Source organism: Felis catus, chromosome E2 (assembly GCF_018350175.1).
Source record: "Felis catus isolate Fca126 chromosome E2, F.catus_Fca126_mat1.0, whole genome shotgun sequence".
NCBI lineage: Eukaryota > Metazoa > Chordata > Mammalia > Carnivora > Felidae > Felis > Felis catus.
Window position 1 is genome coordinate 57,695,199 of NC_058382.1, and position 19,936 is coordinate 57,715,134.

Below are 19,936 nucleotides of genomic sequence, written 5' to 3' on the forward strand. Positions count from 1 at the left end.
TCGGGTGATAAAACCCTAAATAGGAAGTTCCCCAAAGGGTCTGCCCACGTGACCGCAGAGCTCTGCCTGCCGGTTCCTGTGTCTTGAATTCCTTTTCCGCCTCGTATCTGACTCCTGGGGTCCCCGGCAGGAGTGCGGCCAGCCGTGACCACGTGGAAACAAGAGCCTCCGGGCTCTTGTTTGGGGGTGCCAGGGACCCGCGCCCCCCCCGTAGCCAGCCATCTCCCAGCTTTCAGACCTTCCCCGCCGCTGTGGATGTCCTATCTGAGCCTTACCTGGACAGTTACTCGCTGTTGTTCTCTGCACTGACCTTAAACGGACTCAACGCCTGAAATCAACTTGTGTTGTTGCTTTGTTTTTTTTATTTTTATTTTTTAAGTTTATTTATTTTTGACAAAGACAGAGTGCAAGCATGTGCGGGGGAGGGGCAGAGAACGAGGGAGACACCGAACGGGAAGCAGGCTCCAGGCTCCGAGCTGTCAGCCCCAGAGCCCGACGCGGGGCTCGAACTCACGAACTGTGGGATCATGGCCCGGGCCGAAGTCGGAGGCTTAACCGGCTGAGCCACCCCGGCGCCCCGTCAACCTGTGTTTTAAGCGACATCTGGGAAATGTGGGGCTCAGGGGCCACGTATATTTTCCCAAATGTGCGCTTGATTGTAACGTAAAGAATGGCTCGCTGCGGGCCGGGCGGACGTTTCCCGCACACATAGGTGGCATGTGGGCCCCCCAGGGACTCTCCTGGCGCCCAGGGGGACCCCGGGGGTACCCTTGCAAGGGGAGCCCTTGCAAGTCGGGGTTCTTGGCAGTGATACAGGCGCCGGGCGGCATCTGCGGCCTCTTGCCCGGAGCCTCCCCTCCTCCCGCCTGCCCGTGCGTGGTGGCGCTGGGAGCTGCGGTCTCTGTCTGCTGGGGGTGCGGGGGCCGGGACGTGACAGGCTGGTCTGCCCCCGCAGGTACCGTTCTCCTGGCTTCCATGTGCAGTCCTGGTACGACGAGGTGAAGCACTACACGTACCCCTACCCCCACGAGTGCGACCCCTGGTGTCCGGAGAGGTGCTCCGGGCCCATGTGCACCCACTACACGCAGGTAACGCTCCAGGCGCCCCCCGAACCCCTTCACTCACCTGGCCGCGCAGGACCGCCACCCAGCCGGGAAACTCTGCACTCTCGCTGCCACAACTGTTTTCTTTGACGTGGCGTTAACTCCAGGTGTCGCCGGCGGGCCGGGCTGGTGTTTGTGACCCAAGTACGGAAGCTGAGAGTGTAACGTAGGGATCTTCAGGGGGTGAGGGGAAAAAAAAACCTGGTCGTTCCCCGCTTCACATCATACCCCTTTAGCACCAGCAGCCTGTAGATCGAGGTCACGTCGTGTTGGCTCGTCCTTAACTCTGACACACGGGTGTCCTCTTTTCAGATAGTCTGGGCCGCCACCAACAAGGTCGGCTGTGCTGTGAACACCTGCCAGAGGATGAACGTGTGGGGAGATGTCTGGGAGAACGCGGTCTACCTCGTGTGCAATTACTCTCCAAAGTAAGAACACGTGACGTGGCTGGAAGGGCTGGGATGCGCTCGCCGGCCATGGAGGACCCAACTAAAATCGGCTTGAGTGGTGAAGTCTCTTCACGAGTTCACATAACGACACACCTAGCGATGGGTGCATCCGGTGTAGCTGAAAAGCGCCGCAGTATCGGCGAAGACTCAAGCTCTTTCTCTTTCCCGGCTGTGCTATCCTAGCCTCTTGCTCCCAAGATGGCTGCAGAGCACCAGCCATCACATCCCCCCAAACTAAAGGGAAGAGAATGGTAGAAAAGAGCTTTCTCTCAGGCCTTCCTCACCCCCGGCCCACTTTCTCACATCATTGGCCAGAACCAGGCCACTCACAGACGAGGGGGGCACAAGATTTCCCCAGTTGGCTTTAACCAATGAAATTGCCCTAACTGGCTTTGCCGGTCATCTGGGACCGTCCGAGCAAATCGGAAGTGGGAATAGCTGTTGACCGGCCAACCAGTGGGGTGTGCCATGGCAATACCCTGGTCTTTTTCTTCTCTAAAAATACGCAGCGGACAGCATTCTAGCAAACAAAGTCATGCTAGACCTGGTTTTCGCATTTTTACGCTTCCCCCGCTGGGAAGGCCCGTGTGGCACCTCTGTGTGGCAGCCCCCTTCTTCCTCACGCCATGCTGATACCGTCGGCGTGCCACTGGTCCCTTCACTCATTCACCCCCTTTGCCCCTCAAATACGTGCCGATTCTCAGAGCACGATCTTCCCAGCGGGCAGCCCGCGGTTTGCACGCTGGCCACAGGGCTGGCCGCCACCCTCGCCCCGAGCCGCGCACACGGTGTGCCCTTGGCGCGTGCTTGCTCCGTGACCGAATGCAATACAAATGACCTCACTTATTTGGTTTGGGCCGGGAGTGGCCGCGAGGAGGCGGCAGGGGGCGGGGGGTGGGGGGCAGCATCGCTAAGGTCGGGAAGAAAATAGCCACTCTGGGTGAAAGCATCTGGCCGCGTCTCGGCAGCCCGCAGGCCTGAGGGCCGGCCGATTATGTCATCGCTGGGGGGAGGCCCAGGCCTGACAAAGACCAGTGATGGGCCCACGATGGTGGGACCCCCCCCCCCCCACAACCCCGGCCCGGTGGCAGGTGGCGGGTGAGGGATAATTCCATTTGACTGTTGATGTAAAAAAAAAAAGTCCACCAGAAGAACCTAGCAGAAAAAAGTGCTGCCTGTTTTTGGTTCCGGCTGGTTTTTTTTCTGTTGTTCTTTCCCCAAAAGGAATAACGTCTGTATGGTACACGCTAGTCTTTTTTTTTTTTTTTTTTTTTAATGATTGACAGACCTTTATTTTTAATATTCCGTGTTCATGATCTGTCCCATTAGGAAACCGATTTGCGGTCCTCGGTGCCCACTAGTCTTAAGTGTGCGGCTCGATAAATCCCACCCGTGTCTGCATGGACCAGCCCGTGCGGGCGGCCGTGACCCAGTGCCAGGGGCTGGGGGCTCACATTCTAGGGGTTGTGCGCCCCGGGTCGAGGCCGGGTTCTGGTGATTCTCTTCCTCCCTGTGCCCTCATGTGGCGTCTCAGTGCGTGCATGGGGGGCAAGGGGGGGCCCTAGTGTCTCCTCTTATAAAGACTCGAGTCCTGGTGGCTCAGGGCCCCCCATCCTTGTGGCCTCGTTGAACCCCACTTCCCTCCTGGGAAGCCCCGTTTCCACACTGGGGGTGAGGGCCTCAATTAGCGGCCGGCGGGAAGACAAACGTTCAGTCCGTATGATACGTCTACACCCATGGAACTAGCACCCAGCCCAGGACGGAGAGTGTTTTCAGGGGCCCAGGGTGTTGCCCAGAGGGCCCACCGTTCCGACATCTCTCCCCGTCGGTCAGTCTGTCTGGTTGGGACCCACACGGCAACGGGCCAGGCAGATGGGCTCTTTCGCGCCTGGTGTCTTCTGCTCAACACCGGGTGTTCGAGATTAATCCACAGTGTTGGCTGTTCGGCGGGCCTTTTTGATTGCCGCCTCGCACCCCGCGGCGTCCGCGGCCTCTTTCCTAAGAGTCCGAGCCGCTGGCTATTCAGGACGCCGCCCCGGGGGGCCAGACCCGGGGGGTGGCCGACAGGGTGGGCTCGGGGGTGGTGTTTGGGCAGAAGCGGGGGATCCCGAAGCCTGATGGCCTCGTGTGTCAGGGGGGACGCTTACTCCAAGGACCATTGTCCTCTCGCAGGACGGTGGCCTAGGACCTGGCACCCAGCCATCAGGCCATAAACGTTAGTGGTTCGTCTTTGAGGAAATGTGGAACCCTAGATGGGGGGCAGACTTGGCTGGTGGGGAGGGACGAGCCCATCTGGGGGCCAAAGACTGCGATGAAACCTCTGCCAACTTTTGAGAAGTGGCTTCAGAGGGGGATCTCAGAAGCTTCCCAGCACCAAGGTGTTGGGGCCTGGGTAGGGGGTGGCCCGCGGCGTTCAGAGTCGCGTAGGCCAGGACACGGGCAGGTGTGGGGCCGAAGGGGTATGTAGACACGCACACTGATGTGACAGAACACGACTGGGATTCTTCTAGAATTTTCTAGACTCTTTGCAGTTGCCCAGAAACCTATGCCCTCCTTCCTCCCCCAGACAGCCTGGGAGAGGGGAGAGGGGGGCGCCCCAGGCCCTGGGGTGGCGGCCCCCCCCCGATGGTGTTTCTGGTCTGTCCGCAGGGGGAACTGGATTGGAGAAGCCCCCTACAAAACCGGCCGGCCCTGCTCCGAGTGCCCGCCCAGCTACGGAGGCGGCTGCAGGAACAACTTGTGTTACCGAGGTAGGTCGTGACCCCCGGGAGCGCCTTTCTGCTCCCATCCGGGGTACGACATGCAGACCTGACGGGACAGAGGTCCAGCGGGGTCATTGCCACGAGCAGTGATGTGTGTCTTCCCAGGGGAATAGCTGATGCCACGGGGCTTACCGCGGGGGCATTGACTGTCATCCGGCGGGGCTGGGGATGACAGCCTCCTGAGCAGGTGGCCCCTGGGGAGGGAGATGCAGCCTCGGGGCGAGAGCAGGAAGCGGAGCACACACTTGTGTCTGGAGCTGTGAGGACCGTGTGGTCATGAGCCCGGGAGAGAGAAAGGCTGCGAACTGCGGTTTCTCCCGCTGGCCCGTCCCTCTTCTCTGTCTTTGGGGCTCCACACCCTTGTCTTTAGGGAAACCCCCCTGGGTGTCCCCGCTCGGAGTCCTGCACTCATGAGCCCCACACACCGGCTTTGAGAATAGCCCGCCCGCCGCATTCCAGCAGTGGGACCCTGGGCAGGCTGCCTCCCCTCCCTGACCCTCAGTCTCCCTGCCTGAAAGTGGGGGTCACGGAGGTACGAGAAAGCGGGCGGGGGCTGGCACTCGGGCCTGACCGGCCTTCCCCGTGTCCCTGGCAGGCAGGGCCTCTGGCCGCACTCCAGTGACCCCAGCAGGGGTGAGTCCCCCGTCGGATCCCGAGGGCTGATTTGGGGAGCGTGAGGGAGGGACGCTCTTGGCCTCTTGGCTCTCCCGCTGTTCTTTGCGGAAACCTGATCTCACCACAGGGCTGTTCTCAGAGCACTGTTCTCGGAGCCCCTCCGTGAGGGGCGCCAGGGGCCCAAGCCACAGCCGCCTGGGCTGGGGGGGCATCTGTGTTGTCACTGGCGGTGCGCGCTCTGGCATACCGCTGGCTTGCTTTGTGCCTCCGTTTCCCCAGCTGTAACAGCGACAGACTCCTTCTGTGGCGGTTTGCTGGGAGGAAGCAGAGAGAGGGACGGGAGCTCCTTCCCGCCAGCCGCCGGCACATGATGCTCGGTGAACGGGCCCTTTACCCCTCGGAGAAGTAGTGGGCAGGTGTGGTGGCACTCCCTCCCTTGCGTGGGGTCCGACCTTCTTCCTGGAGACACAGCTCTGGCGTCCCACCTCCTCCAGGGAGGCTTCCCTGATGACACAGGCAGTGCACCTGCTTCTGCAGTCTTACTGTACGGAGACCCCTCGTGAACCCTGGTCACCTGTTGTTACAGCTGCCCGCTCACCCTGGGGCCTCCAGGGTCCTGTAGCAGATGTGTTCTGAATACATATGTCCCCGGTACCCCCAGAGGGTCATTTTCAAAGAGCAAACGCACACAAAGGCACCTTAGATGCTCAGTTACCCACCCAATGAAGCCTTTGTACTCGTTTCTTTATTTTTGGTGGAAGACGCCCAACTTCCCTTGGCAGGACTCCCCGTTTCCACAGCCAACCACGCAGAAAGTCTCCTCTAAAGCAGCTTATCTGCGTAAGCTACTTAATAAGCGTTTATTGAGGGTGCCTGGCAAGGCCTTGACCTATAATGGTAGATGGAGCGGGGATACAGATAGACTGTGAGAGAAGTTTCCGCCCCTCCAGCCTGAAACCGGGACCCTGTGTGGCGACCAAGGACATGGGCTTCACGGAAGGACAGTGTGACCCTCAGCTGTGTGAGCTTGGGCGGGTAGCTTAGCCTCTCTGAGCCTCGGTTTTCCTGTCTGTGAAATGGGGCTGATCATGCCTCCTGGGGAGACGGGACCGCACACCGAGGAAGGGCCGAGCCGGCGGGCGGTCACACGGTTTGTGTTCAGAAGACGTTAGCCGTGAGCTCTGTCCCTACCTACGGAGGAAGCCGCAGGAGGACGTAGGCCCAGCCGTGTGCCCTGAACCCCCAGGGCTGGACAGCGTGCACCGTAACCTTGTAGTGAACTTGGGCACGGAATTTCCCCAGTCCTGTGCTGCTGTACGCGGGGCACCTTAATTAGGATGTGCTCAAATACAGCCTGTCCTCTGGGTAAGCACACCTCTTTTCATGTGTGCGTCTGAGGGCGAGGACTGTCTGCCCATTTGCTTAAATAGTGAGGCCTCAAATGCTTCGAATGCTCTAGCAAACTATATTCGGCTGAATAAAGCCACGATTATGAGGTATAAAAATCCTACAGGCCAGTGGAAGAAACCCCGGCTCATTCCCGAGATAGCTCTGGCTTTCGGTTGAAGGGCCAACCTGAATGGCGACATTGACAGGAACAGCGGCCAGACGCAGAGGCAAACCCGGGGTCTTTGTAAAAAGCCGTCACCGATAGCTTTTGGCTACAAGTGGCGAATGCCAGAATTCCCATCTTGAATGCCTCTGAACTCAGCCGGGACTTTCTTTCTTTCTTTTTTTTTTTTTGTTTTTTTTTTCCTCTTTTTCCCCCCAAGAACTCAAAGACACACTTCTTTTTAAGACTTAGCTCATCCTTCATTCAGCAGATTTATTTGGGCAAAATTGTGCCGAGCCGGATGTCCGTTGGGGGGGGGGGGGGACAGAAACAGGCTGGCTCGCTCCTGGCCCCAGGGGGTTTCCAGGTGGTGGTGACATCGCACCTGTGAACAGAGCTCTGATTAGGATAGCACCCCGGCTCTGGACCTAAATCCGCACCCCCCCCCCTTAAATCCCACCCGCTCTCCTCGCCTGAGGGACCGGCCAGGGACACAGGTGCAGAGCGCCCCAGCCTTGAAAAGCAGGGGACACTTGGCCCCTCGTTTGTATGCTTGTTTTGCTTAGCTCCGAGACACTTGGTTCCCCCTTTGGAGAACAGAGGTCGCTGTTCCTCAGGAACGAGGCGAGGGGGTTCGTGAGCGCTCGCCAGGACTTGGATTTCAATCTGGTGCCACAGAGAGGCCGGGGAGGCCCCGAATGTCATCGTCACTGGGCGGCGGGGGGCGGGGGGTGGCTCTAAGGCAGCAGTTTCCAGCTCTGGTCCACGGACGCCCCTGGGGGACGGGTGTGCACGCCGTGAAGGTGGGAGGGCTTCCCCGGCAAAGGCACGCACGCATCAGTCGGCCCTCGACAAGGCCTCAAGGAAATAAAACCGGCAACACTTTTCTGCGCCTCGGCTGGAGTTCACCCTTTGGGACCGTGGCACCGTGGCGGCCTGAGGGTGGTTCCGAGGAGTGGCTCGCAGTTGTCTTTCAGGATGCAAACTCGAAGGTGCACCTGATCCTTAGGAGAAATGGAATTTGTGCGGCCACTGAGCGTGTTTGAAAACTCGGGGGTCGTGGTCGAGGTTGGAGAAGCGACGGCAGCGGGGTGACGTAACTCTGCGTTTAACCCGGAGATGGGTTAACTCAACCCAGCTTCGGCTCTGAATGTGGAAAAGCTGGCCGTGAGCGCCGGGCAGGGAAGCTTCGGTGCCCGAAAGCCCGAAAGCCGCGGTTGAGCAGGGACTCACAGGCGCGCGGAAGGGAGCAGACCCTGCCGGTGGCCGGGCACAGCGCGGTCCCAGGACAGCGACGCGGGGCCCCGTGCGCCACGGTGGGCGCACAGACGAGGAAGGCCCCTCCCCCAGGGAGAGCCCCGGGGGCCAGAGGGAGCTCAGGGGAGACCGTGCCAGCTTGGGCTCGGACGGGGAGGCGGCCCCCCGAAGCCGCGCCCTCGGGCAGGTGGTGGCGAGCGGGAGGAGGTAGGACAAGGAGCCAGTGTGACCACCCGGGTGCGGGCACTGGGGTTCGCACCTCTGGTCGCGGCTGCCCCCGGGTCCAAAGCAAACACGACGAGCAGAGAGCCGGCCGCCTCGCCTGGGCGGGTGGGATGCCCCCTGGCCGGCTGGGTGCTGCCGTGGAACTTTCTCTCTGCTGCTGAAACGAGTCTTTGTGAAAGCGAACCGCAAGCAAGTTCGGTTTCCCGGTCGCCGTTTCCGTGCGCCCCCCCCGCCCCCCCCCGCCCCTGCCACCCCGCAAAGTGCATTTTTGTGGCATCCTTCGTGTTGTCTGTCTCGCCCCCGCCCCCGCCGTGAAGAAGAGACTTTCGTCTCCAAACCCGAAACGGACGAGATGAACGAGGTGGAGGTGGCTCCCGTCCCGGAAGAGAAGCACGTCTGGGTCCAGCCGAGGGTGACCAGACCCACGAAGCCCAAGAAAGCGGCCGCGGTGAACTACATGAGTGAGTGGGGGCCGCCTCTGCGGGGGGGGGGCCAGGAGGGGCGCTGCGGGGTGGGGAGGGCTCCGAGCGGGCAGACAGTGGGGACACAGGGCGGGTCTGGGTACAAACGCGCCGCCCCGAGGTGTTTTCCAAAAAGGATACTTTTAAGTCATTTCCAAAGCAAGCGTTATGGGAGTGGTGCTTGGGGGGCCTTTCCCGCCAGGCAGGTATTTCGAGGTGAGGCCTTGCCCTTTCATCGGGGGGCCTGGGCTGAAACTGGGTCCCCCTGGAGGTGCCGGCAGGGCGGGCATCCGGGCCCGGCTCTGGTGCCTCGGACCCTCGCTGGCCCCTTCGAGACTTGGTTTGCTCATCCATAAAAGGGGACAGTAAGGCCCATGTGGCGTTGCTTTGAGCATCCTTTGCAGTAATGGGGGCCACCCAGTGTCAGCTCTGAGGTCATCACCGCAGTGCCACCCGCGCTCCCCCCCAAGGCTCCTGGAAGTCCCCAAATGCAGGGTATTGTCAGGCTTTCCCCTCTCCTGCCCCTCAATGCCCTCACCTGCCCTGGCTGGAGCTCAGTGCTCCGTTTCCCCAAGGTAGCGCCTTTCCTGAAGGTTCGGGGCTCTGGAGGGGTGTTTTCTCACGAGCACAACACAGGCCTGGGCCGTCCACTCATGGTTCTCTGCTTCCCCCTAAGCCGGTTCCATTAAGAAAATGATAATTTAACATTACAAAATAAATGTCTTTCTTTCTTTTAAATAAGAGAGACAAATCAACAAGCAAGATTTTTTTAAATGTTTATCCGCTTTTGAGAGAGAGAGAGAGAGAGAGAGAGAGCGTGAGACCAGGAGAGGGGCAGAAAGAAAGGGAGAGACAGAATCCCAAGCAGGCTCCACGCTGCCAGCGCAGGGCCTGACGTGGGGCTCGAAACTCACAAACCGTGAGATCGTGACCTGAGCCGAAATCAAGAGTCAGATGCTTAACCGACTGAGCCACCCGGGCGCCCAAATAATAAGTCTTTTTGACAAACTCTGACCCCACGCCAGGATTCTGACGTGTCCCTGTAAGACAGACAAGAAAGTAATGCTCGACAGCAGTGGTCTTGGCTGGAGAAGGCCTGTAAGTCCCACCCTCCGGAACCTTCTGGGGCTTCAGGGCACTTGGTGCGTATCAGGCCCCCCCTCCAAAGCCACATGCACGTTCTCAGTTAACGCTGACAGAAACAGCACCCAAGGTCCTATCCCTACTCTCCGTATGCGGACACACCCTCACGGAGGGGAAGGAACATATCCAAGGTCACACTGCTTCTCTAAAGGGGCAGGTCGTTGGGGCGCCTGGGTGGCGCAGTCGGTTAAGCGTCCGACTTCGGCCAGGTCACGATCTCGCGGTCGGTGAGTTCGAGCCCCGCATCGGGCTCTGGGCTGACGGCTCGGAGCCTGGAGCCTGTTTTCGATTCTGTGTCTCCCTCTCTCTCTGCCTCTCCCCCGTTCATGCTCTGTCTCTCTCTGTCCCAAAAATAAATAAACGTTGAAAAAAAAAAATTAAAGGGGCAGGTCGGGGATTGGAACCTCACAGCTGAAGCATGCAGCCAGTGGGCACTGCTCCTGCTCAGGTTGTGGCACGGATTCCGGAGTGTTCCAGAAAGTTCTTCGGAGTGGGGGGTGGTGTCTGTTAACTCAGACCGATCCCCCTGCTTCTGTGACGTGTATTTCCGCACTTCTCTCCTAGCCCAAGTTGTCAGCTGTGACACCAAGATGAAGGACAAGTGCAAAGGGTCCACGTGCAACAGGTAAGGCCCGGCTGCACCCCTCTCTGGCCGACGCCTGCACCCCCTTCGAAGCGCGTGCCGCGGTCACGGGCCACGTCGTGATCAGTGCGTTGCCGGCCAGCCGGGCCGAGCTGGGTAGAGACTCGGGGGAAAATGCCCTCCTCTACTCTTAGCACAACGGTTGTGCCGGGTCGAGCGGGATGCTAGGCAGGCTCCTTCCCTGACATAGGCTAGACCGGCCGTGGCGTCTCAGAGCTCCCTCCGACTGCCACCGTTTAGTGCCTAGACCCGAGCTTCTCGGCCTCGGCACTCCTGACGTTTAGGGCCAGATCATTCTCTGGGGCGGGGCTGTTCTGTGCACTGGAGGGCGTCGAGCAGCATCCTGGCCTCACCCCCCTGGATGCCAGGAGCACCCCCACCCCCAACTGGGATGCCTAAAAATGGCCCCAGAAACTGCCCCACCTTCCCTGAGGGCTAAAATCAGTCCCGGTTGATAGCCTTTGACCAGGGAGCTGGCCCAGGCTCCCACCGGGTGTCCCCTCACCTGGACGAATATTCCAGTGAAGCGTTTCACGTCTCGTGGGGAGGACGGGCCCGAGTGACGGACGCTCTGGGTCCTTGGTCCAAAGAGAATCCCCAGGCAGATGCGCTGTAGACACGGAGCTCGTGCATGGCCGGGGCCCCGTTCCACCTGCTGCGCGAAGGGGGTCGCGGGGTGGCCCGGGTCCCGTGCAGAGCAGGGGAGGGCGGGGGCCGTGGGAGGACACGTGTGAGCCGGCGCTGTTGGCCGCGGGCAGATCCGGCTGCACGGCTGTGAAACCCGCGTCCCCACTGGAGTCAGAGCCACCAGGATGTTGTTCCCCGGCAGTTGAATGAATCCGTCCGGCTGATGGGCTCGCTTCGTGTTGCCCACTCAGCCGCTGAGGAGCGATTGCCAGGAAGGCCGGGCTTGGGTCTGGCGAGGCGGCCGCTGGGCCGCTCTTTCGGGCAGCAAGCGGCCACCACGTGCCGCGGGGTCACGCGCAACCCCAGGCTCGTGGCTGGCAGCCCGTGTCGGTGGTGGAGCCCGGCCGCCTCGTCCGCCTGTGGCTCCCGGCGACCGTTCCCCTGAACGCGAATCGTGCTGTTTAGTGCGCACACCAGAATGAGAAGGCAGCAGATCCTGCTTTGAACCCGGGCGACTCGGAATTCGGTGTGCCAGGGGGAGGCTTTGCTCGGACTCTGGCAGGAACGTTATTAGCAAGTGGCCCCGGGGCATCCCAGGGCGAGGTGGCTCGAGGGCCAGCAGGTGCCGAAGACGTCAAAGCAGTCGGGTTGTCGACAGACGAGCAAATGCGGCAACCACGGGCGCCGGAATGACCCGGGCACGGCGCGAGGGCACATTTGCGTGGCCCTGGGGCCCAGTTGTCCCTCCGCGGTGACGTGCTTTTCTGTACCGCGAGCTCGTGAGGAGAACATCACGCCAGAGTCGTCAGTGGGAAAAAAATGACGAGGTTGGAGAACATCCGTCAGATAGCCTCGAGAACGTTCCGGAGCCGGGGGTCGATGGGACCCTCTGCAAGCAGGGAGAAGGCAGGGGTCCGGCCACACGAAGGCCACTAGAGGCCTCTGATCAGGAGCTACGACTCCCCCCACCTGCAAACACAGGAGTGTCCACGGTTCGCCTCCTGGAAGTCAGCCCATCCCCTGGCTCATCAGTTTTCTGTCCACGGTGCTTTTACAGTTATAGTATTGACCGGGCCTCCCCCCCCTCCCCCGACTTTAAAAAGTATTCACGGGTATCGTCAGTAATTCAGGAAAACACCACCAGCACCAGAGTGTAGAGAAAAAACTAAAGATGCCCCGCCCTTCCGCGATATCCGTAGAGATTTGATGTAGCTTCCCTTCCGGTCTTTTTTCTGGGCACCGGGGAGGCTCCCACAGCTAACGCCCCTCACGTGCTACTGTTTTCATTTAAGATTTTCCGAAGTCGCATGTTTTCCAAAACCCTCATTTCTCGCGGATGCATCATACCCTAACGTACGACCGCACAAAAATGTGTTAGGCCGTCCCTCCGACGGTGCCGGCTTCTTCCGGGTCTTTCAACGATTCCAGACCTTTGGTGCAGTGCGTGGGCCTGACTTTCCGGCTTCTGGCCTGGGCTACGCGCTTACAAGGAAAACTTAAGAATTGAAGGATAGGCATTTTTAAGGCTTTCTGGAAAGGTGCCTTTTCCTGGGCAAGAGCACCATCGTTGCATTTTATCCTATCTAAAAAGAAAAAAAAAAAAAACAAAACCCCTTGGAATCTGACACCTAGAAAGAGGCTTGTCCTTTCCATCTGCACCTTCTGTGATGACTGATGTTTGAGGATTTTTGTTCTGGTGCCTTTGAAACCACTTGGTTTTCTTCCGTGAATTGTCCATCGGTCGGTGTCTCTGCCTTTGACATGAATCTTTTTATTATTTTTTTTAATGTTTATTTTTGAGAGAGAGAGAGACAGAGTGTGAGCGGGGCAGGGGCAGAGAGAGAGGGAGACACAGAATGGGAAGCAGGCTCCAGGCTCCGCGCCGTCGGCACAGAGCCCGACGCGGGGCTCGAACCCACGGACTGTGAGATCCCGACCTGAGCTGAAGTCGGACGCTTCATCGACGGAGCCACCCAGGCGCCCCCCTCCCTATAACATGAATGTTAAACACATGAAAACGAGGTCCAATTGAATCCACGATGGTGTTCCCGTGACTATGAACTTCACCTGGGCCTGTCGTGACTCCCTTGAAAACTTTCGGAGCCTGCTTCTCCCTGGTGTCCGTAGTAGAAGTTCCAGAGGAGAAGGACCCCAATGAATTCCTGGTGGGATTTCATCCACACACGTTCACCTGTGGGAATCATTTGCTTTCTTCTCCATCAGGTACCAGTGCCCAGCGGGCTGCCTGAGCAGCAAGGCGCAGGTGTTCGGAACTCTCTTTTACGAAAGCGTAAGTGGCCCGTGTGGACTCCCAGCGCGTTTGGAACGGAGGTGGCTGGTTTGGGCCCAAGGAGGTTTTTTTCCTTCCACCCCCTCCGTCCCAGAGCTGATGTGCGCCTGTCTCTGGGCGCACAGACTAGTAAAGCCACTTTTGGGACCCGGGGCGGACCCTCGTGAAGGTCAGTCTCCATGTTAGGCCGAGCGTTAATATGCCTCGCTGCGTGGGGAGAAAGGGCCATTTGTCACCGTTCTTAGTTCGTAAAGCGCCTCGGATGGGTTTTCTCAGATAAGCAACCCCAGGAGCAAAGACATGTTCTGGGGAAAGGCGGGAGTTAGAAGCGGGGTGAGCGTTGGCCCGACGTTTTGGCTTTTTGTGGCTTGGGGACAAAACCTCGGGCATCTCCAAAGCAGACTGGACAAAGGTGAATTCAGACGTACTTACCGTCTCCCTTCCCGCCCCCAGTCGTCCAGCATATGCCGGGCCGCCATTCACTACGGGATCCTGGACGCCAAAGGTGGCCTGGTGGACGTCACCAGGAACGGGAAGGTCCCCTTCTTCGTCAGGTCTGAGAGAAACGGCGTGGAGTCTTTGAGGTAACTGTCCCGTGCTCAGGATTCCTTAACACTTTTCTTTTTTTTTTTTTTTTTTCCTGGTTATGAAAGTATTGTCGAAATTTTGAAAAGTACCGAACGATATCAAGACGCAGGGAAACAAACTGCCACGGTGAACTTGAACGCCGTAGCTCAGACATCACCCCGTAGGCGTTTCACCGCCTCTCACCCGCGTGGGTTTTTCTGGGCGTGCGTTTAAGTGTTTAATTCGGCCGAGTTTCAACTCCTGCTTTTTCCTCCCATCCTTGGGTTTGGAGGCTGATTCTTGACAGACCTGGTGCCCCCGCCCCTGCTCTGTGACCTTGGGCGGGTGTCTTCATCCCTTCCGGGTGACGGCGTCTCGCTGGGGAAAGAGGGCCATGGTAGGACCCGGCTGGTCCACACGGGTGCAGGCAGCCAGTGTTTTAAACGATGCAGCTCTCCCACAGTCGCTGGGAAAGATCTGTCGCCCCTGGAAAGGCCCCTCGCGCCCGGGAGTCCCCTCCCCCCATCCAGGACACCTAGAGCCTGGCCTAGCAGGGACACCGAGGCCCCTGCCCCAGCTCCCTGCGTCCCTGGGCCACGGTGCCTCGCATCAAGAGAGCCTCCCTGCGTCAGGGCCCGTCCCGCCTCTGCAGCCAGGGTCACGGCGGCCAAAGCGCCTGTGTGTGTTCCAGGGGGTTCCACGCAGAACGTTTCAAAAACCGCATGAGTCATTCCCCCTTGAAAGGTCTGGTTCTACAAGAGGGCTCGCAAGATTCCCTCTTCGCCTTAGCTGGGGTCTCAGGGGCCACGTCACCACGAGAGTGAGGATGTCTAAACAGAAGCAGAGAGTGCGTTCGCGGAGGCCCGGTGACCTAACGCCGGCCACCGCGCCAGGCTCAGCGGGGGCACCGAGGGCGCCGTGGGCCGGCCGGGTCCGGGCCCCGCGTGGCCCGCACAGCTTGTCCCGGAGCCGCGTCGGGGCCCTCCCGGCGGCCAGCTTTGCGTCTGGAGGGCAGTTCTTTGCGTCCCAGGGAGTCTGCCAACCTCGACACAAAGCGAACGGAAGCTTTATTTTCTCCAACCTCTAATTGAAACATAGTTATTTCTTGCTGGCGGAGTGTTGGTCCCCAACGGGAGTAGGGGTGAGGCGTCTGCAAACGTCTGCCATCAGGACCCTGGAAAGACAGTGGTTGGAAGACAGTTTCTGCTTCGAGTGCATTTGCAAGGAAGCACAGCTCTTACCCAAAGGCAGATTCCTTTTTTTCCCATGTTTATTCATTTTTGAGGGAGAGCGTGAGCAGGGGAGGGGCAGAGAGAGAGAGTGGGGGACAGAGGATCCCACGCGGGCTTCCTGCTGACCGCAAGCGAGCCAGATGCAGGGGTTGAACCCACAGACCCCGAGATCATGACCTGAACTGAAGTCGAGGCTCAGCCGGCCGAGCCACCCAGGGGCCCCACACATTCCTTTTGATGCTTTGGTAGTGATCCCACCAATAACTGATTTCCCGTTAACCTTTTAAGTTTATGGTCTGCATCTTAAAGTCACTATTCTGAGCGGGACACCAGCCTGCCCGAGGGGCTCTTGGCACAAAGTAGGTTGACACCCCCCCCCCGAGAATGGTCTAAGGGCTTTCAAGCTGATGGGAAACGAGTAGGGAAACACAAAGTTGAGTCCGAAATAAAACAAACATGGGAGAAACCCTGCACTTTTAGAAACAATTCTGTCTGCATTGAGCCTCCTGTTTTCTTCTCCAGCAAGTACAAGCCTTCCAGCTCGTTCATGGTGTCCAAAGTAAAAGGTAAGCTGGCCGGTCTTTTTTATTTTATTTTACTTTTTTTTTTTTTTTTACTTTTTTTTTCAACGTTTATTTATTTTTTTTGGGACAGAGAGAGACAGAGCATGAACGGGGGAGGGGCAGAGAGAGAGGGAGACACAGAATCGGAAACAGGCTCCAGGCTCCGAGCCATCAGCCCAGAGCCCGACGCGGGGCTCGAACTCACGGACCGCGAGATCGTGACCTGGCTGAAGTCGGACGCTTAACTGACTGCGCCACCCAGGCGCCCCTCGTAAAGGGTTTTTAAAGAGGTTCCTGACAATGCTGATTCTTTAACTAGTTTCTAAACGTATCTGCACCTGGCATCGGCCCTAAATCGCTAAACGGGCGACACAGGCCCCGGGGGTTCCCAGCTGAATGTCCCAGAAGTCCTAATGCCTGGGTCTGGAGCAGCCAATAGGTTGTAGACGGAGAGTCTGTTTCTGTTGGTTGGCGATGGTGGGTGGAGTATTGAGTAGGATTCTGCAGCCTTGTTCTGGGCTCCTCAGAAAACAGGTCTCGATAGATTAGTAATGTCTGCCCTGAACGACAGAGGGGAAACTTGAGGAAGCACGCGGCCCGTCCGTGCCCTCCCCGGCCTCGCTGTATAATCCTGTCTACGGTGCGTTCACTTGGCGGGGGAGGGCGTACCCCTGGGGGGCGTCCTGCGGACACAAGCGGAGCCTTGGGTTCTGGTCGTGCAGAAAGAGCGCTTGACTGGGACGGTCTCAGGGGAGCCGAGATGTAGGGGCGCCCCGCCCGGCACCTTCCTCGGGAAGCTGGCCCGACAACCCCTTCCTTTGGGAAAGCAGTTCTTGGCTTGTCACAGGCCCTGGATGCAAGAATATCTCATTAGATGTCTTTATAAGAACACATAGCGGCTTTTCTCCTTATTACAAAATAATGCCTATTCATTGCAGATAATTTAAAAATACAAAGGTGCCTTAAAAAAAAAAAAAAAAGGATTTGACCAGACTCCGCCACTTACAGATAACATTGTGAACGTTTTGGTGGATACTTCTGAAGGTGTTTTCCCTCTGATTACGAGTATATGCCCTGGTAACACACTGATACACTTTCAAAACTTGAAACAGAATTACATAAGTTTGGTAACCTGATTTTTCTCTTCAAATAATACTGTATCAGGAAGCTACTTCTGTGCCTTTAAGTGGTGTTCTAAACCCAATTAAAAAAAAATATTTTAATTATTTTTTTAATGCTTTTATTTATTTTTGAGACAGAGAGAGACAGAGCATGAGCAGGGGAGGGGCAGAGAGAGAGGGAGACACAGAATCTGAAACAGGCTCCAGGCTCTGAGCTGTCAGCACAGAGCCCGACGCAGGGCTTGAACTCATGGACTGTGAGATCATGACCTGAGCCGAAGTCGGACGCTCAACCGACCAAGCCACCCAGGCGCCCCAAGAAGCCACTTTTTTAAAGCTTATTTACTTATTTTGAGAGGGAGAGAGAGCACGAGTGGGGGAGAGGGGCAGAGAGAGGGAGACAGAGAATCCCAAGCAGGCTCCAGGCTATGAGTTGTCGGCACAGAGCCTGACGCGGGGCTCGAATTCACAGACTGTGAGATCATGACCTGAGCCGAAGTCGGACGCTTAACCGACTGAGCCACGCAGGCGGCCCATGAACCCAGTGTTAATGACCTCATCTGCCTGCCACGATACGGCGGCCCCTGGTGTAGTGAACCAGTCCCCTTTGTTGGATTGCTACATCGATCCCCGACCCACCCAAATGATAGGCGGGACCACGGGTTGGCGATCTGCCACCCTCAGGGGCGAATCCTGCCTGCCCTCTGTCTTTGTAAATAAAGTTTTATTGGCACACAGCCATGCCCATTCGTTTACACGTCCTCTGTCGCTGGTTTCTGCCCTAACAGCAGAGTTGAGTGGTTGCCACGTAGTCCGTAGGGCCCCCAAAGCCAGAAATATTTAAATATTTGCCCTCTGGCCCTTTCGGAAGAGTTAGCCGAGCCCCAGACTAGCTGAAGACACGCGGAGACTACAGGTGGGCAGTATTAGAGCCCCTTTTTACCTCTGTTGTTCAAACCCACGTGACCTTGAAGATCGCTAGACTGGGAATCAGAAGCCTGGCCTCCCACCGTGTCCTGGGCAGACCCAGGGTTGTCTCTTGGCCTTTGGGCCTCTGTTTCCAACTCTATAATTGGAATAATACCTACCGTGAAGAGAAGGAAGGTGAACAGCTTCAAAATAGAAAAGCAAATGAAAGGTATCGTGGGTCCGACGGAGGAACGATCGAGGGTGGTGACACCTTTGTGCTGTAGCCACGCTCAGGCCACGGGGCTTCTCACCCCTTGAGGGGCCCGAGGTGAGGTGCCAGCATTGCTGGGGCCGGGCACCTGTGGGCTTCCCATCCCACCTCTGTCCGAAGGCCCAGTGAGCCTCTTGGACCCGGCTGTCCAGCAGCCCATTTCATAGGCGGGTAGCCCGAGACCCCGGCTTGCGAGCGACCTGACCGTTTCCCATCGCGTTCCTGTCCCCAGTGCAAGACTTGGACTGTTACACCACCGTTGCTCAGCTCTGCCCGTTCGAGAAGCCGGGGACCCACTGCCCAAGGTGAGACTGCCTAGCGTCTGGTTTTGCCAACACAGGGGCCGAGAGAAGGCGGCGTCATGTTGCGTCGGGGGTCATCGCGTGGGGCTTCTTTCACTCTGCGTAATGCTTTCGAGACTCACCTGTGCTGCTGAGCACGTCGGTGGTTCCTTCTTCACGGTGGTTTCCATTCTGTGCCTGGACCACACTTAGGTTTTACGTGCGCTGCCTAAACCTTCTCCGGCTGATTTTTGGAGGGTGATGCTTCGTGACAAAACAATAGGTTCCCGGTGACACTTCCTTCTGAGGCGCCTGTTAGGTCCTCTCGGGAGCTGTGAACCCTTCTCCCTCCATGAGACGGACCTTAAAACTAACATGTGGAGACCCCCAAGGTGTGAGCAGGGAAGAGCCCCAGGAGGCTGCTGGTGAGGGGCACACCCTGGACGGGGACCCCCCCACTCCTCCCCTCTGCTGTTCACACTCCCCTCGGGGCCCTCTCACTGGCCCCCACTGGCCCTCCGCCGCGAAGCTGATCCCCTTTGAATGTTCCAAGGATCACATCCTTTTATTAACTATTCAATAGTAAACCCAAATATTAAAGAGAAGCACAAGGAAGTTATTTTGGAAAGAACAAATGAACAAAAACAAGAGCTTGACACGGTACAAGTATAGAAAACAGAGGTTTCTGGCCTGCCGTTCTAGAGAAAGTCAGAAAGAGTTTTCGTTCCCACATTCTGTTTTCTTTCTTAAAATCTCACACGCATATTCTCTCGGTCCACTCCTGTCCCCTCCCTCCCGCAGGACTGTTTTAACTTCCCAGTCCCTTTGTCTGCCTTTCTTGCCTCCCAAGATCCTGCCTGCCTTGGGGCCAGATGGCTTGCGGACGCCATGTTGGTTTCCTGGTCCCTGGGTTGGGTTCCAGCAACATGGCAAACCGTTGTAGATAAAGGCAAAAAAAAAAAAAAAAAACCTTTTCTTAGGTGGGGCTCATGCTTTTCCCTGGTCTGAATCTCTCACACCAGCTGGGGCCCACCCATTTCCAGTTTGAGGTGCTCTCCTAATCCTCTAGGCCCACAGCAGGGATGTGGTTGACTGACGCAGTGGTGATCTAACCTCTTCCGCCTCAGGTTATCAGCGCCCCCTCTCTGTACTAGTCTGACTCATTGAGGTGAGGGCCCTCCGCCCTTTCCGCCCTCATGCAGGGAACCGGCCTTTAAAAAAGTCTTTTGAGTATAATCTCCGTGATGTACTCCCGGTATGAGTTGGCCAACCCCCGAGAGTGGGAGGTATGACCTCCGACAAGCCCATATTCCCATCTCTCACATATTTATTTTCTTTCACCTCGTTTCTGCGTGCCTCTTTTGGTACGGACTTTTAAAATTCCGTGTGCACGATTTAAGAAGAGGGAAGATATCTTTACCACCGCTAGGGTGCGAGAGGTATATGTTTTTTTCCTCAGAGAGTACACGCTGTGGTAGTTTCCTTTCCCATCCAAGTCGTTAAACCTTGACGCTCCAAGAGGGAGGGCCAGCCGCTTCTCGGGACCTGTTTTCTGCTGGCCGTGACCATCGCACAAACGTGTCTTGTTTTCCAGAGTTCACTGTCCGGCACACTGCAAAGACGAGCCGTCCTACTGGGCTCCCGTGTTTGGAACTAACATCTACGCAGACGTGAGTATGCTGGTGTTTTCCGGGACCACCTCTCGAAGCACGCTAAGCCCTCAGAAATCACGTTCCAAAGTCTGGGTGCCAGAAACCCGAGATCTCACTCCTGTGTCTCTAGCTGACTTTAGACCACAGCATTTCTTTCTGCAACCGTTGCCCCCGTTTCCCGGTTCATAGCGACTACTTCCGCTCGTGTATGTT

At 57.6% G+C, this 19,936-nt stretch overlaps 1 protein-coding gene across 1 annotated transcript in view; it reads left to right on the plus strand.

Annotated features, from left to right (window-relative positions):
* CRISPLD2 (cysteine rich secretory protein LCCL domain containing 2) overlaps positions 1-19,936 on the plus strand; it is a 60,170-nt gene that overhangs the window by 21,341 nt on the left and 18,893 nt on the right. The window contains exons 4-13 of the mRNA XM_003998300.5: positions 956-1,088; positions 1,416-1,531; positions 4,202-4,302; positions 8,281-8,424; positions 10,132-10,192; positions 13,061-13,127; positions 13,581-13,711; positions 15,449-15,492; positions 18,023-18,095; positions 19,666-19,741. Coding sequence (XP_003998349.2) covers positions 956-1,088; positions 1,416-1,531; positions 4,202-4,302; positions 8,281-8,424; positions 10,132-10,192; positions 13,061-13,127; positions 13,581-13,711; positions 15,449-15,492; positions 18,023-18,095; positions 19,666-19,741 — 946 coding nt within the window. The remainder of the gene's footprint in view (positions 1-955; positions 1,089-1,415; positions 1,532-4,201; positions 4,303-8,280; positions 8,425-10,131; positions 10,193-13,060; positions 13,128-13,580; positions 13,712-15,448; positions 15,493-18,022; positions 18,096-19,665; positions 19,742-19,936) is intronic.